The sequence below is a fragment of the Syzygium oleosum genome, unplaced genomic scaffold (genome assembly GCF_021117445.2).
Source record: "Syzygium oleosum isolate NSW1041296 unplaced genomic scaffold, Sole_v2.1 Sole_v2.24, whole genome shotgun sequence".
NCBI classification, from domain to species: domain Eukaryota; kingdom Viridiplantae; phylum Streptophyta; class Magnoliopsida; order Myrtales; family Myrtaceae; genus Syzygium; species Syzygium oleosum.
The window spans coordinates 2,090,062-2,104,997 of NW_026607508.1; the positions used below are offsets into that span (position 1 = coordinate 2,090,062).

The window sequence follows — 14,936 nt, forward strand, 5'->3', positions numbered from 1 at the left end:
ATTTTATTATAAGCGCACTGACGAATTACACGTTTTATAAATCCCAAAAATGGGCCAAAATCCGGAATGTCACAAATCCTAATAGTTTTTATTTATTTATTATATATTTTTTCAATCTTGTACACACTTGTAACGTGCACTCAACACTAGTCTAAACTAAATAGGAATGAATTTGAAAATAGTTTCTCTTTATCAATTTTGTTAAATTTAGGCTCCGTTTGTTTCCCAGAAAATGAATGATTTGGAAAATATTTTTCTAAAAAAAATCGCTTATATCATTACAAAAATGAGTATATGAAAAATTGTTGAAAAAAATGTTTAGACTTATATTGTTATCAATTATGAAAATATTTTTCATTGACTAGTTTTTTAAAGCGATATAAGCGATTATTTTTTGGAAAATATTTTTCAGTTCATTCATTTTCTACAAAACAAATAGAATCTTAAACTTAATAAGAAATAGAATTTTGGGATGACACATCAATAAAATGTTTAGTGGTCCAAGGTGTACCACAGAGTAAAACTATGTCGTGTGTCTTGCCATTTGATAATTACAAAGGTGAATTGGAGCAAATTATGTCACGTATCTTGTCACATATTGAGCAAAAGAGCGAATATTCTCTTAATTCTATTTAACTTTATGTAAAATAAAGAGATTTACGTAAAGTCATTTAATTGGGTCGTCAAAACCTCTTTTTTTGTTCAATCAATTCATTTAACTTACTTGATTTTTCCAATCTAAGTCTTTTATTTTTCAATTATCACTCTTGACTAGGTTAACGTAGTTGTTCGATCAGTCTATTTTTACTATTTATGAAAAAAAGTGAAAACAGAACTTATACAATTCAAGGAATTAGTTTATTCAATGAAAAAGATATATTCTTGATTTGCACCCAAAGAAGTTGGAGGACTCAACTACGAACTATATATTTTTTGACTTATTCCTCAAAAGTTCAAGGAGACATATAAATCATAGTATATAGTGCCAAATTACGAGAAATCCGAGAGGTCGAACTGTAATAATTCCCTTTGAAATCTGTGCACGCTTTAAAACCCTTCTAAGTTCCAAACCCTAGGAAACAATCCATGTTTCTCCGCACGGAACAAGGCAAAGGTCTGCTCAGCACCTTGCCCGATCCCATAATCCATCACATCTTTTCCTTTTTGCCCTTCAGAGACGACGTCCAAGCCAGCGTCTTGTCCAGGGCATGGCATTTCACTTGGGCCTCTTCTCCATTCATGGCTTTCTATCTTGACTTGTACCTCCATCTGATCCAGCCCATATTCAAGACCAACTCATTCAACCAAAAAGATCAGTACTCATTCATGCTCGACGACACTCTCCTCAATAAACCTAATATCGATGAGCCTCGTCGACAAGCGAAGAACCTCATCGATAAGTGAAAAGTCTCATTTTTGACTTTATTATAAAGACTCGCTTATTTCCCATGCATCGAAATTTGCATCAAGGCACTTTGGGATAAGCAGAAACATTGTAAATATTGTTTTGATTTTTTTTTGGTAAGGTTGTAAATATTTTTTTGATTTTAATAGCTGCTAGTTTCTAAGTGTTTCTAGTTTCTATGTACTTAAATAACTTTTAGTTTCTAGATTTGACTTTAGTCTTTTGCTCTTCTTTTGTTTTTCCATAAAAGGCCATCAAGTTTATGTAAAATGGGAGACTGAATTTGATTAATGAAATTTACAAGAAATGAGTTTTTTTTTTGGGGGGACTTGGTGTCACGCCCCGAACCCCCGTCGAGCCCGCGACATCCCACCTCCGGTCGAACAGAGTGCGACGTCCCAGGAATAACGTCGCCGACCCAACGATCCATCAGAGTTAACTCGCGGCGGAAGCAATAAAAAATCCCGGACATTAAAATTGGAGAACACCAGGAAGGAACAAATTGTCAAACCACCAAGCATATATTACACTTCCAAATATTTACATCATCCGCCAATACAAACCACAAAATAATTTATAAGCACACCGAACTATAAACTCCAAACCACCAAAATATCAAGATCAGCTCTCTAGGTCAGCACTATCCAAAAATGGGGCGCATCCTCCTCCCAGAACTATCCCCTACGCCCTCTCGAAGGCGTCCACTCTGACTCACTGTCCTCGGCATCACCACCTGAATCCTCCGCAGCTGTCTACTCACCCGACGACTCCGAGTCGACCTCAATCTCGACATTCAGGCGGGGGCTCTGAAATGGTTTGGTTGAAACAACCATGAGATCACATCTCAATAAGTCACAACCTAAGCCCCACCTAGGCTATCACGTAATTCCAGGCACATCCAAACGCGCAACCAAACAACCACACAACCAGCAATCAAACATTCACACATACCTGGACTCTCTGCATACACACCATGCACGTTAGCCCACAATCCCAACATACAATTCTTGCACATATGCCATCAAACACTTTCCACATATCAATACACGCGCCAATCATACCACAGCAATACATCACAGCCGCGCGCGTGCCTCGATTATAAAGCAAAACCTACTTGGCCACGTCCCATACCATGCCTAGCAGATTTTACCCCATAATCGCGCACTGCATCACGCGATACAAACACACTCGCACACTAACTCACACCATGCATCACTTTCACAATCCTCACATGTCAAGCCAAATCCCGCTCGTTCTCAACCTTTTCCACCACTACCGCGCCCGCGTAAAACGCATCAGGCCAACGGTCTTCTGACCTCGTCAGGCATCGACACCCCGTCGGGCCGGGCATCGTCACCTCGTCAGGGACGGCATCGTCCCGCGTAAACGAACACGCCTCAGGACGGAATCCTACACACACTTTCCTTCTACCGCGCCCGCGTAAAACGCATCAGGCCAACGGTCTTCTGACCACGTCAGGCATCGTCACCCCGTCGGGCCGGGCATCGTCACCTCGTCAGGGACGGCATCGTCCCGCGTAAACGTACACGCCTCATGACGGATCCTTTCCAACCAAGTCCACATTTCCGTATCCTCGTTCCACTCAAACCGCACTTACACATGGTCAACAGTCGCACGACCAAACATACACACCTCACACGCATTCATAGCCACGCACCAATTCACATCTCATGTACACTTCACAAACACACGTTCTCGTTATACGAATACACCACACGACCATGCACATACACACGGTCACACACAAATTCACATCTGGCACACATTTTTCACAATTACCCATCCTCATCACGCGAACACCACACAAACACCCAAGCTTAGCACGCGAACTCAATGCGCAATCATGCCACCACACCTCACAGCCACACAATCACACATACGAGCTCATTCAAGCATCAAACTACCCATCAAAATGTCACGATAACACTGAATAATTCTCGAGAGAGAGAAAAACCGAGAATATGTAAAATCGGGTCAAAACTGGGCAGTTTACACAGTGACCGAAATCCCAATAAAATAAATAGTAAAAGAACTCCAAAAATTCTAAATTTTGGATATGTCATAAAAAACATCTTGATCAACATTTCTTATGAAGAACACAAAATCCGGTTCAATCTACAACCATGCCTTTTTATCCCTCAAAATCAGACCAAAATCAGTTCGCTCTAACAGACTATTTTGTCCTCAAAATACATTTATTTCAACACCCAAATCACCTTGAAAAGCTTTGAAATTGTTATATGTTATAGCCACAAATGTCCCCAACAGGTTTTGTGAAGGAAGTGTTTCGAGAATAGGCCTGGAAAAAAATTTATAAAAATTCGAACAGACCCGAAGGTCGGGTGAACAGTAAATCGGGCAGTTTTATTTCGGTCCAAAGATGGACTTCCGAATGGCATCAAATGATTTCCAAAAATTCCCAAATTAATATATGTTATACTTCAAAATGTTGGAAACAACTTTCATGAAGAAAACTTCCTCAAATTCGACCCTCAAAATTTTCTACAAAAATAGTAAACCGGGTGGGTACAGTAACCGCGAATCCGCGATTCACCCCGAACCTCACGGATTCAAACCCGAACCGATTTCTACCGAATTCCAACAGCCAAAACTCATTTCCCGACGTCTAATCCAACCCGCAACAACCACTAACAGTCATACTCAGCCACCAATAGCCATGATTAACCACCAATAATCATGATCAATACCTTAATCACCCTCTAAATCCTCTAAACCATACCCGAACGAGTCCGAAAATACCCGACGTCCTAAATAGGGATTAGATCGCGACTTACCCGAACTCTAGACTAACTCGGCTAGAGCGGCAAGGGGGGAACGGCTGGCCGGCGGCGATCGGCGGTGGCAGCTTGCTCCGGCGATGCTCCGGCGATGATCGGCGGTCCAAGGCCGAGAGAGAGATGAGAGGATTTTTTGTGAGGGAGAGAGGGAGAGAGTTCTCTGTTGGGGGGGGGGGTTTGCCGTGAGAAGTGAGGGAATGAGGAGAGAGAGAGAGGAGAGAAACAATTAAATATTTGGTCCAAGGTTTGACCAATTTTTTTCTTAATTCCAATTTTGCCCCTAAAACACTTGGTCCACATTCTTCCAAACCAAAATATCTAAGGGCGTTTTTGTCCAATATTTTGGGGCTGATATTTATCCACACTTAATCCCCAAATTCAATTTCCAAAATCCCCAAAATTCGGAATACCCAAAAATAGGCCTAGGGGCAAAATCGTAATTTTCCGATCCCGGGGTGAAATTCCAATTTTCGCACATACGTGTTCCATATGTGCGTGGCCAACATAATATGGCGTCATAATCGCGAAATTCACTTTCTAAGTCCTCGAAAATCGATTGCGAAGTTCCGGGAATAAAATAATATTATTTTTCCAATTTTTGTCGAAATTCCAATTTTTGTCCAAAACGACTCCTAGTATGCGTGGCCACCCAAAAATGGCGTCGGCCTCGAAAAATAACCTCAAACGGCCTCAAAATCCAACACCGGCGCCCACAGGGGCAAAATCGTAATTTTTCAGTCCCGGGCCGAATTTCCATTTTTCGACCATACCAACCCCAAATATCATTGGCCACACTAAAATGACGTCACCCTCGTAAAAATAGTCGCGCACGACCCTGAAAATCGACATCCAAGTCCGGATCCAATTTCACGATCAAAATCGCCCAATTTCAATTTTAGGGTCTCTCACTAACGGGCGGCTGTTTAGGGATTACGCGTATCGACCTAGGGTTATTCGAGTCATGGCGACCTCGGTCGTCACCGAAGGTCGACTCATGATCGAGTTCTTAGGTCCACGTACATTTCCCTAGGTAGCCATTCCCTAAAGGTTAGTATCCCGAGAATAATCAATTCCGGGCGAGACTTACTAAAATGAAATGAGAAATAACATCTATTTCATTGATTCCGGAAATAGGTCGAAATTCAGGATGTTACAACTCTTCCCCCCTTATAAAAATTTCGTCCTCGAAATTTACAACTCAACCAATTCCTCAAATAAATGGGGGTATTGACGTCGCATGGCCTCTTCACTTTCCTAGGTCGCACTTTTTGTCCCGTGATATTCCCATACAATCTTAAACATCGGGATCGTCTTGCTCCTCAAAACTCGTCTTTCCGATCCTCGGCAAGGGATACTTACCCATTACTGCCCTCTGTATAACTAGCCAGTCCATACCCACTATTACATCCAAATCCTACATCTCGAGAACCGCTAATCAGTTCTTTCCTTCCCATTACCAGTTACAATCTTGCAATCCGGGTACCCCAACGAAACTAAAATCTCGTCAATGAAGGAAGCCATAACGTGCCACAATTATAACATATAATATTCCTACTTGGACAAGGTCTAGCCTCAACTCCGGGGTTCTCTGCAGACCTAGCATCAATTCCAAGATCCTCTATTGCTCTGACTCAAGCACCACCTCGACCTCGTACTCCTCTTCCTGCATCCCTTCTTGTACCTCTTCCTGCACCTCTTCCCTGGCTGCTCATCATCCCAGCTTTCTATCACTCTCCTATCTGCTATAATTCCATCCAGAAATTAAAGACTTAGGCCAACTAACCCAGTCTAGTCCTAGGCAGTGAGTTGACACAGTAATCCACTTAGCAGGCAATCAATCACACAGCACCAAACCACATCAAAAGGGTTCGTGCACTTACCTCAGGTCCAGACGCACCTGCATTCCAATAAAACACCCAATTCACTCAACAATTACAACAAGAGTCCGGAAATACATGTAGCCCTAGACACACTATGGTTCACTAAGGTCTCCCTAACTAACTACAGCTATCCTGGGTCTCCACTCCTTATCACTCCAAGCTTCGATCGACTTAAATCGAGCTGTCCTTGCTCTGATACCAATTCAAACTGGGATGTCACGCCCCGAACCCCCGTCGAGCCCGCGACATCCCACCTCCGGTCGAACAGAGTGCGACGTCCCAGGAATAACGTCGCCGACCCAACGATCCATCAGAGTTAACTCGCGGCGGAAGCAATAAAAAATCCCGGACATTAAAATTGGAGAACACCAGGAAGGAACAAATTGTCAAACCACCAAGCATATATTACACTTCCAAATATTTACATCATCCGCCAATACAAACCACAAAATAATTTATAAGCACACCGAACTATAAACTCCAAACCACCAAAATATCAAGATCAGCTCTCTAGGTCAGCACTATCCAAAAATGGGGCGCATCCTCCTCCCAGAACTATCCCCTACGCCCTCTCGAAGGCGTCCACTCTGACTCACTGTCCTCGGTATCACCACTTGAATCCTCCGCAGCTGTCTACTCAACTGACGACTCCGAGTCGACCTCAATCTCGACATTCAGGCAGGGGCTCTGAAATGGTTTGGTTGAAACAACCATGAGATCACATCTCAATAAGTCACAACCTAAGCCCCACCTAGGCTATCATGTAATTCCAGACACATCCAAACGCGCAACCAAACAACCACACAACCAGCAATCAAACATTCACACATACCTGGACTCTCTGCATACACACCATGCACGTTAGCCCACAATCCCAACATACAATTCTTGCACACATGCCATCACACACTTTCCACATATCAATACACGCGCCAATCATACCACATCAATACATCACAGCCGCGCGCGTGCCTCGATTATAAAGCAAAACCTACTTGGGCACGTCCCATACCATGCCTAGCAGATTTTACCCCATAATCGCGCACTGCATCACGCGATACAAACACACTCGCACACAAACTCACACCATGCATCACTTTCACAATCCTCACATGTCAAGCTAAATCCCGCTCGTTCTCAACCTTTCCACCACTACCGCGCCCGCGTAAAACGCATCAGGCCAACGGTCTTCTGACCTCGTCAGGCATCGACACCCCGTCGGGCCGGGCATCGTCACCTCGTCAGGGACGGCATCGTCCCGCGTAAACGAACACGCCTCAGGACGGAATCCTACACACACTTTCCTTCTACCGCGCCCGCGTAAAACGCATCAGGCCAACGGTCTTCTGACCACGTCAGGCATCGTCACCCCGTCGGGCCGGGCATCGTCACCTCGTCAGGGACGGCATCGTCCCGCGTAAACGTACACGCCTCAGGACGGATCCTTTCCAACCAAGTCCACATTTCCGTATCCTCGTTCCACTCAAACCGCACTTACACATGGTCAACAGTCGCACGACCAAACATACACACCTCACACGCATTCATAGCCACGCACCAATTCACATCTCATGTACACTTCACAAACACACGTTCTCGTCATACGAATACACCACACGAGCATGCACATACACACGGTCACACACAAATTCACATCTGGCACACATTTTTCACAATTACCCATCCTCATCACGCGAACACCACACAAACACCCAAGCTTAGCACGCGAACTCAATGCGCAATCATGCCACCACACCTCACAGCCACACAATCACACATACGAGCTCATTCAAGCATCAAACTACCCATCAAAATGTCACGATAACACTGAATAATTCTCGAGAGAGAGAAAAACCGAGAATATGTAAAATCGGGTCAAAACTGGGCAGTTTACACAGTGACCGAAATCCCAATAAAATAAATAGTAAAAGAACTCCAAAAATTCTAAATTTTGGATATGTCATAAAAAACATCTTGATCAACATTTCTTATGAAGAACACAAAATTCGGTTCAATCTACAACCATGCCTTTTTATCCCTCAAAATCAGACCAAAATCAGTTCGCTCTAACAGACTATTTTGTCCTCAAAATACATTTATTTCAACACCCAAATCACCTTGAAAAGCTTTGAAATTGTTATATGTTATAGCCACAAATGTCCCCAACAGGTTTTGTGAAGGAAGTGTTTCGAGAATAGGCCTGGAAAAAAATTTATAAAAATTCGAACAGACCCGAAGGTCGGGTGAACAGTAAATCGGGCAGTTTTATTTCGGTCCAAAAATGGACTTCCGAATGGCATCAAATGATTTCCAAAAATTCCCAAATTAATATATGTTATACTTCAAAATGTTGGAAACAACTTTCATGAAGAAAACTTCCTCAAATTCGACCCTCAAAATTTTCTACAAAAATAGCAAACCGGGTGGGTACAGTAACCGCGAATCCGCGATTCACCCCGAACCTCACGGATTCAAACCCGAACCGATTTCTACCGAATTCCAACAGCCAAAACTCATTTTCCGACGTCTAATCCAACCCGCAACAACCACTAACAGTCATACTCAGCCACCAATAGCCATGATTAACCACCAATAATCATGATCAATACCTTAATCACCCTCTAAATCCTCTAAACCATACCCGAACGAGTCCGAAAATACCCGACGTCCTAAATAGGGATTAGATCTTGACTTACCCGAACTCTAGACTAACTCGGCTAGAGCGGCAAGGGGGAACGGCTGGCCGGCGGCGATCGGCGGTGGCAGCTTGCTCCGGCGATGCTCCGGCGATGATCGGCGGTCCAAGGCCGAGAGAGAGATGAGAGGATTTTTTGTGAGGGAGAGAGGGAGAGAGTTCTCTGTTGGGGGGGGGGGGGGTTTGCCGTGAGAAGTGAGGGAATGAGGAGAGAGAGAGAGGAGAGAAACAATTAAATATTTGGTCCAAGGTTTGACCAATTTTTTTCTTAATTCCAATTTTGCCCCTAAAACACTTGGTCCACATTCTTCCAAACCAAAATATCTAAGGGCGTTTTTGTCCAATATTTTGGGGCTGATATTTATCCACACTTAATCCCCAAATTCAATTTCCAAAATCCCCAAAATTCGGAATACCCAAAAATAGGCCTAGGGGCAAAATCGTAATTTTCCGATCCCGGGGCGAAATTCCAATTTTCGCACATACGTGTTCCGTATGTGCGTGGCCAACATAATATGGCGTCATAATCGCGAAATTCACTTTCTAAGTCCTCGAAAATCGATTGCGAAGTTCCGGGAATAAAATAATATTATTTTTCCAATTTTTGTCGAAATTCCAATTTTTGTCCAAAACGACTCCTAGTATGCGTGGCCACCCAAAAATGGCGTCGACCTCGAAAAATAACCTCAAACGGCCTCAAAATCCAACACCGGCGCCCACAGGGGCAAAATTGTAATTTTTCAGTCCCGGGCCGAATTTCCATTTTTCGACCATACCAACCCCAAATATCATTGGCCACACTAAAATGACATCACCCTCGTAAAAATAGTCGCGCACGACCCTGAAAATCGACATCCAAGTCCGGATCCAATTTCACGATCAAAATCGCCCAATTTCAATTTTAGGGTCTCTCACTAACGGGCGGCTGTTTAGGGATTACGCGTATCGACCTAGGGTTATTCGAGTCATGGCGACCTCGATCGTCACCGAAGGTCGACTCATGATCGAGTTCTTAGGTCCACGTACATTTCCCTAGGTAGCCATTCCCTAAAGGTTAGTATCCCGAGAATGATCAGTTCCGGGCGAGACTTACTAAAATGAAATGAGAAATAACATCTATTTCATTGATTCCGGAAATAGGTCGAAATTCAGGATGTTACACTTGGCCATTAAGATAATGAGCAACTACTTGTCAAGATAACAAAAAATAATTTCATAATGCATGCACAGGTAGCTATTATTCCAGATGACCAGACGTAGGGGAAGTGGAAAATCGAATCCCTTGTGTTGCTTTGTGATTTTTTATGCTCGATGAGTCGACTTCAACAGCACCAACATAGTTTTAAAAGAATAAATAATAGAAGAAGAAATAAACTACACAAATCTAGCTAATTTGATGAAATATGTAGGCAAAAGGAATATTATCCACGTGTTTCATGATTTTCTCCGTAACAAAAATGACCTACTAAGAAAAGCAGAAATAAACAAACAAATATAAATTTGAAAACTCACATAAAATGGATAAACTACAAATCCGATTTATCATAGGAACTCAACTCAAAAAAGGAAAATTTGGTCATGGTGGGAAAACAAAGATTCCCTTTTATAGTGAGTACTTGTTGGCTTTTGAATATCTAATGATATTCAGAGTAATTTGAGAATTTCTGTTGTGGGATATGACATATTTTTACCGGAAGAAATTTCCATCCATACAGGAAATAGCTTCTTGAATGGTAAAGATAGTAAAGACTACAAAAACAAAACATTATTTGTAATGGGGAAAATGACATTAATAGTCCCCTAAATTTTGGCTCTATGTGTGACATCATGGGTGACTCACTTGAGGTATTGTCCGCTTTGGTTTGTCCTTTACCAAGTCTCATGGTTTTGTCCTTTGGCGTACAGGATGACACTTTCCCAATAAGTCACTCATTCTGGTAGTACTCCTATATGAACACGTTTAACTTTAAAGTTCTAAAGCTGAGCATCGCCGTTACATCAAGAGGTCAAAACAAGTTTACACACACATACATATATCCTAGGCACGTTCTCCTCCTGTTCAATGTGTAATTTGGTTTATTTTGCCTAATTCGCTATCTAAGAAACCTATTAGGAGCTGCTCCTTATCTAAACTCTCTAGACCCGACAGCCACTCTCCGCCCTCGCCGGACCCGGTTGTTACAGACTCACCAGATTTCGCATGGTTCGACCTCGAACCACACATCTATTGGAGGGGTCCCGCTCTAATACCAGATTGTGACATATTGGATTAACTCACTTGAGGTATTGTCTACTTTGCCCCATCTCATGCCAAGCCTCATGAATTTGTCCTTTGGCATACAAGATGGCACTTTTCCAAGAGATTACTCATCTTGATAGTGCTCGCACCTGACGGTGCTTAACTTTGGAGTTCCAAGTTAAGCATTATTGTTACGTTAAAAGATATCTCCATAAGTTTATTCTAGTTTTCAAATATATATCCCAGGCATGCTCTCCCTTGTTCGGTGTGCAATTCAGTTCATTTATGCCCACTTCACCATCCTTGAAGACTGCCATGAGCTGCTCCTTGTTTGAGTTCTCTACCGTTGGTGACCACTCCCACCTTCGTCGGACTGGGTCGTTATACTATGTGCAATGTCATTCTTGATCCCATACATCTCATCCAATAAAATGGTTAATCACTTGATTGAATATAACATCAAGCATGACGTCAGCACCACTATGGTCAATTATAAATACAGGCGTATATATACCACATCATCGATTGCACCAGTAGTGGATATCATCACAACAATTTCAATTGCAAGTCACGTCTATCAATACTTAGATCCGATACATCTCATCCAACAATTGCCGATATCATCATTTGCGGTTAACTTTCTTTATTAGCCTTCTTGAAGAAGGAAGATAATAGAATGAGCAATGTACTCCTTTTACTGAACCATCCCAAAAGCTTGCGACGTCGATCTCTCTTCAACCTATGAAAATCAATGTTCTTTAAGCCAAAATATATACGTAGTACTGAAGCTTAAAAGCATAGCATACCCAATCATTGAATTTTATAAGATTTCGGCGAGCTTTATAATGTTTCAAGCACTCTCATCTTTTGTATTTGCTTTTCAGTAGACGTAGATTTCCCATAACTAATCTGATCCATGTGCTATAATTTTGATGTGCTACTCTCCATGCTTTTCTCCTAATTTTTATGATGTCAAAGATAAAAATAAAAACATTAATTAAATCCCCCAGGATGTTTACATGTAAAGATATGCTCTCAATAAGTAAACAAGATGGCAAATCACTTCTTCGAGAAAAAGGTCCGTAAACAGATCGATATTTTATTAAAACAATTTTGAAACAAAATACAATCCTAGAACTTGCTTTCAAACACTGAAAATCATACACAAGACATTACCGGCAACAGATCAAGCTAGTTGATATTGTGGCTTACTGTGTTCCTATTCCAATCCGACATTCTTATGGCCGACACACAAACATTTTGTCGTTACTCTATCTCCTCTATTATGCCGTTCTCCGAGCCCTTCTTCCAAATAATTGAGTGTAACCGCAGCATGCTGAGAAGCTCTGTGATAACTTTGAAGTCGTCGGGCCATTTCAAGCAATTTGTGTGAGTCAACTACCTCAAGATCTTCAGGTGATTTATGATTCTTAGTGATGACCGTAATTTCCAGCACAGATGCATGTCCAAGTAGAAACTTTACCAGCATGAACACTTCGTCATATTTGAATCTTAAACAAGCATAAAATCCAAAAATCTCAACATTCTTGAGATGGCAAGAGGAACGCTTGAACTTCTTCTTTCAATTCCAATAGCTCTTGTGATCAACATTGCGGGAGTCCAAGTGAGAATTATACCGCACACGGATTAAAGACAAAGTGAACGTTCCAACTAAACCACAATTTAGTGTTTTAATTACCCGTAAGAATAATCATCCCTTGTCAAACAGTAATCAGATTAGAGGAGATCATAACAAGAGATACCGAGAATTTAGGCACTCGAGTTCAACAGTGCAAGTGCAATCTTTCCACTGTCACTATCACAGTGGCCTTCACAAAAGAAAAACAAACAAAGAAAAACAAGAATCCATGAGACTGTCGTGAAACTTCCGGAGCACTATAGAGGGAGCATTTGAATCATAGGCAGTGACGGTCATGAAACTTCCAGGGGATTATACTAGTTTCACTAATTAATGGACTAAAAAAGACAAGGGACAGGAGAACCTTCGGATGGTACATTCCGGTTAATCCTTTGAAATATCTAAACATGTGAATTAGAGTTTATATACCCAGGAAGTGTCCCACTCAGATAGCTCAAATTTTATGACAAGCTTCTCCAAATTTGGTGTAGTTGCTAGCATATTTGCTATAGCAGGAAAGCTGAAATCCCGAATGGGCACATGTAGCGTCAGAGACTTGCAATTCGGCAGCCAATCCTGCACATCTTCTACCTTCAAAGGCGACATAATCTAACCACATCAAAAGCTAAAGTCAGTACCAAAAAAATATTTGCGGAGGGTCACATGCTTGTATTTGTTACATTAGAAAAGTACAATTGGAATGATAGCATATAGATTAAACTTCTCTAAAGTACATCACAAACCAATACTTCTTGTGTCATAGAATATCCATCGGTGTAACCCTAAATATCCGGGATCTTTGCAGAATAACGTCCACTATCCTAAGTTAAAAACTACTTGGAAAAGAAAATGTCCACTAGGAAGCAAGATGATATGCTCACCCGAACGCACCAAGCACCAAAAAGAATTCGAGTAGCATTTTGCAGCTTGCAAAGCAATTCTTTTAGCAGGTGACAATCTGATTTGTCTCCGCCGTCGAAATTTAATTCGGCTTCAACTAAGGATGGTGCTTCGATAATTCTTATTGACTTCCAAAAATAAGCACTACTCACACGCAATGACAGCAAACAAGGAGTCGAAATCTCCAAAGTGTACTGCACCCAACCACCATCAATCACCAACTCTCTCAAACTTCTCGATTGAATTCCTTTTACGCTCCTGCAATCTATCAAATTCAAGCGTTCGCCCATCAAAATCTTCCGAAGCACATCATCACTCACGTTTTGAATGGACAAGGACTTAAGCGAACTCCAACTAATACTATCACTAGATGAGAAACGACAGCCTCTCAAACATAGCTTAGTCAACTTAGAGCAATTAGTAAGCAATGGAGACAATTTGCAATCCTTCCGCCAAAAATTCCACCACGAAATATTCAAGTTGAGAAGAAGGTCTTCCACTTGATGATCAATCGCAAAGTGAACCCATGAGTCAACGATAGGGTGGTAGTAGTCCTGCTTTATGTCAAGATGGAATATTTTCACCTTACGCCCCACATATAGCGTCAAAACCCTGTCCACAAACGTATCATCGTAAGAAGAGACGGAGAACCTGAGATCCGAGATATTGGTCCAAACAGATTGCCACCTTTTCGACAAAACACAAGTTTTGACGGCGTCCCTCGTGGGCAAAGAGGAGAAGATGTGATGGATGAGGCAATCGGGTAAGAGACTCATGTAATCCTCATAATCTTTTCGGTCTGCAGTCCATGTCAAGGTACCTGCCATGGCTCAAGAATGGATTCTACGGTTTCTCTTTTTCTTTATTCGGTGAAGCAAGGACTTTTGTGTGATCTCTCTAATTGTTGAGATTGCTTCCTTAGGTTATTTGGATCAGGCTCGTTGTTTCGTACCGGAAGTTCAGAGTTCTCTGCCATACTTAATCTGAAAATTCTTTTATCTTTCCAAATCTCCCCAAAAAAGGAAATATAATTTTATGCATCGGACTCTACATGACTAAATATACTCAATTTTCACTACACAGATATAATCGTCTTTGATGGTTTCCAAATTTGAACAGTTTCCTTCTATTTAGTTATTTAAGTGAATAGTATTCAAACATTAAGTAATTTATAAAGGATTCAACTTCAACTTTTAAAATAGTGGATATTGTTCTCTTGTCAAAAAGAAATATTGATGGATTTTGCTCCGAAATTAAGAAAAAAATTTAACAACTGAAAAAAATAGGAAAATGAATATCGAGTATAAAATTCCAATTATTTTAGGATTTTGTACTTAATTAACACATTTAAGGGTGGAA

General features: G+C 41.6%; 1 protein-coding gene and 1 long non-coding RNA gene across 2 annotated transcripts; both read right to left on the reverse strand.

The window, feature by feature from the left end:
* Positions 1-1,914: 1,914 nt before the first annotated feature.
* On the reverse strand, positions 1,915-4,378 carry LOC130134862 (uncharacterized). The gene is made up of 2 exons (XR_008814376.1): positions 4,222-4,378; positions 1,915-2,211 (listed from the first exon to the last, which is right to left on the reverse strand). It is a non-coding gene; the product is annotated as an uncharacterized LOC130134862 (long non-coding RNA).
* An 8,444-nt stretch (positions 4,379-12,822) lies between these two features.
* Positions 12,823-14,404, reverse strand: LOC130134813 (F-box protein At5g03100-like). Its single transcript, XM_056302520.1, has 3 exons — positions 13,559-14,404; positions 13,107-13,286; positions 12,823-12,867 (listed from the first exon to the last, which is right to left on the reverse strand). Exons 1-3 carry the CDS (start codon positions 14,402-14,404, stop codon positions 12,823-12,825), a joined length of 1,071 nt encoding a protein of 356 aa, XP_056158495.1.
* Positions 14,405-14,936: the final 532 nt, after the last annotated feature.

What these genes read in the sequence shown, in the direction of transcription:
- LOC130134813 (XM_056302520.1), bottom strand. Translation starts at nt 14,404, where the DNA reads ATGGCAGGTACCTTGACATGGACTGCAGACCGAAAAGATTATGAGGAT. An exon ending in TTGGTGCTTGGTGCGTTCGG is followed by an intron (nt 13,287 to 13,558) that starts GTGAGCATATCA and finishes TGATGTGGTTAG; the next exon opens with ATTATGTCGCCTTTGAAGGT. An exon ending in CTGAGTGGGACACTTCCTGG is followed by an intron (nt 12,868 to 13,106) that starts GTATATAAACTC and finishes TCTTTTGTGAAG; the next exon opens with GCCACTGTGATAGTGACAGT.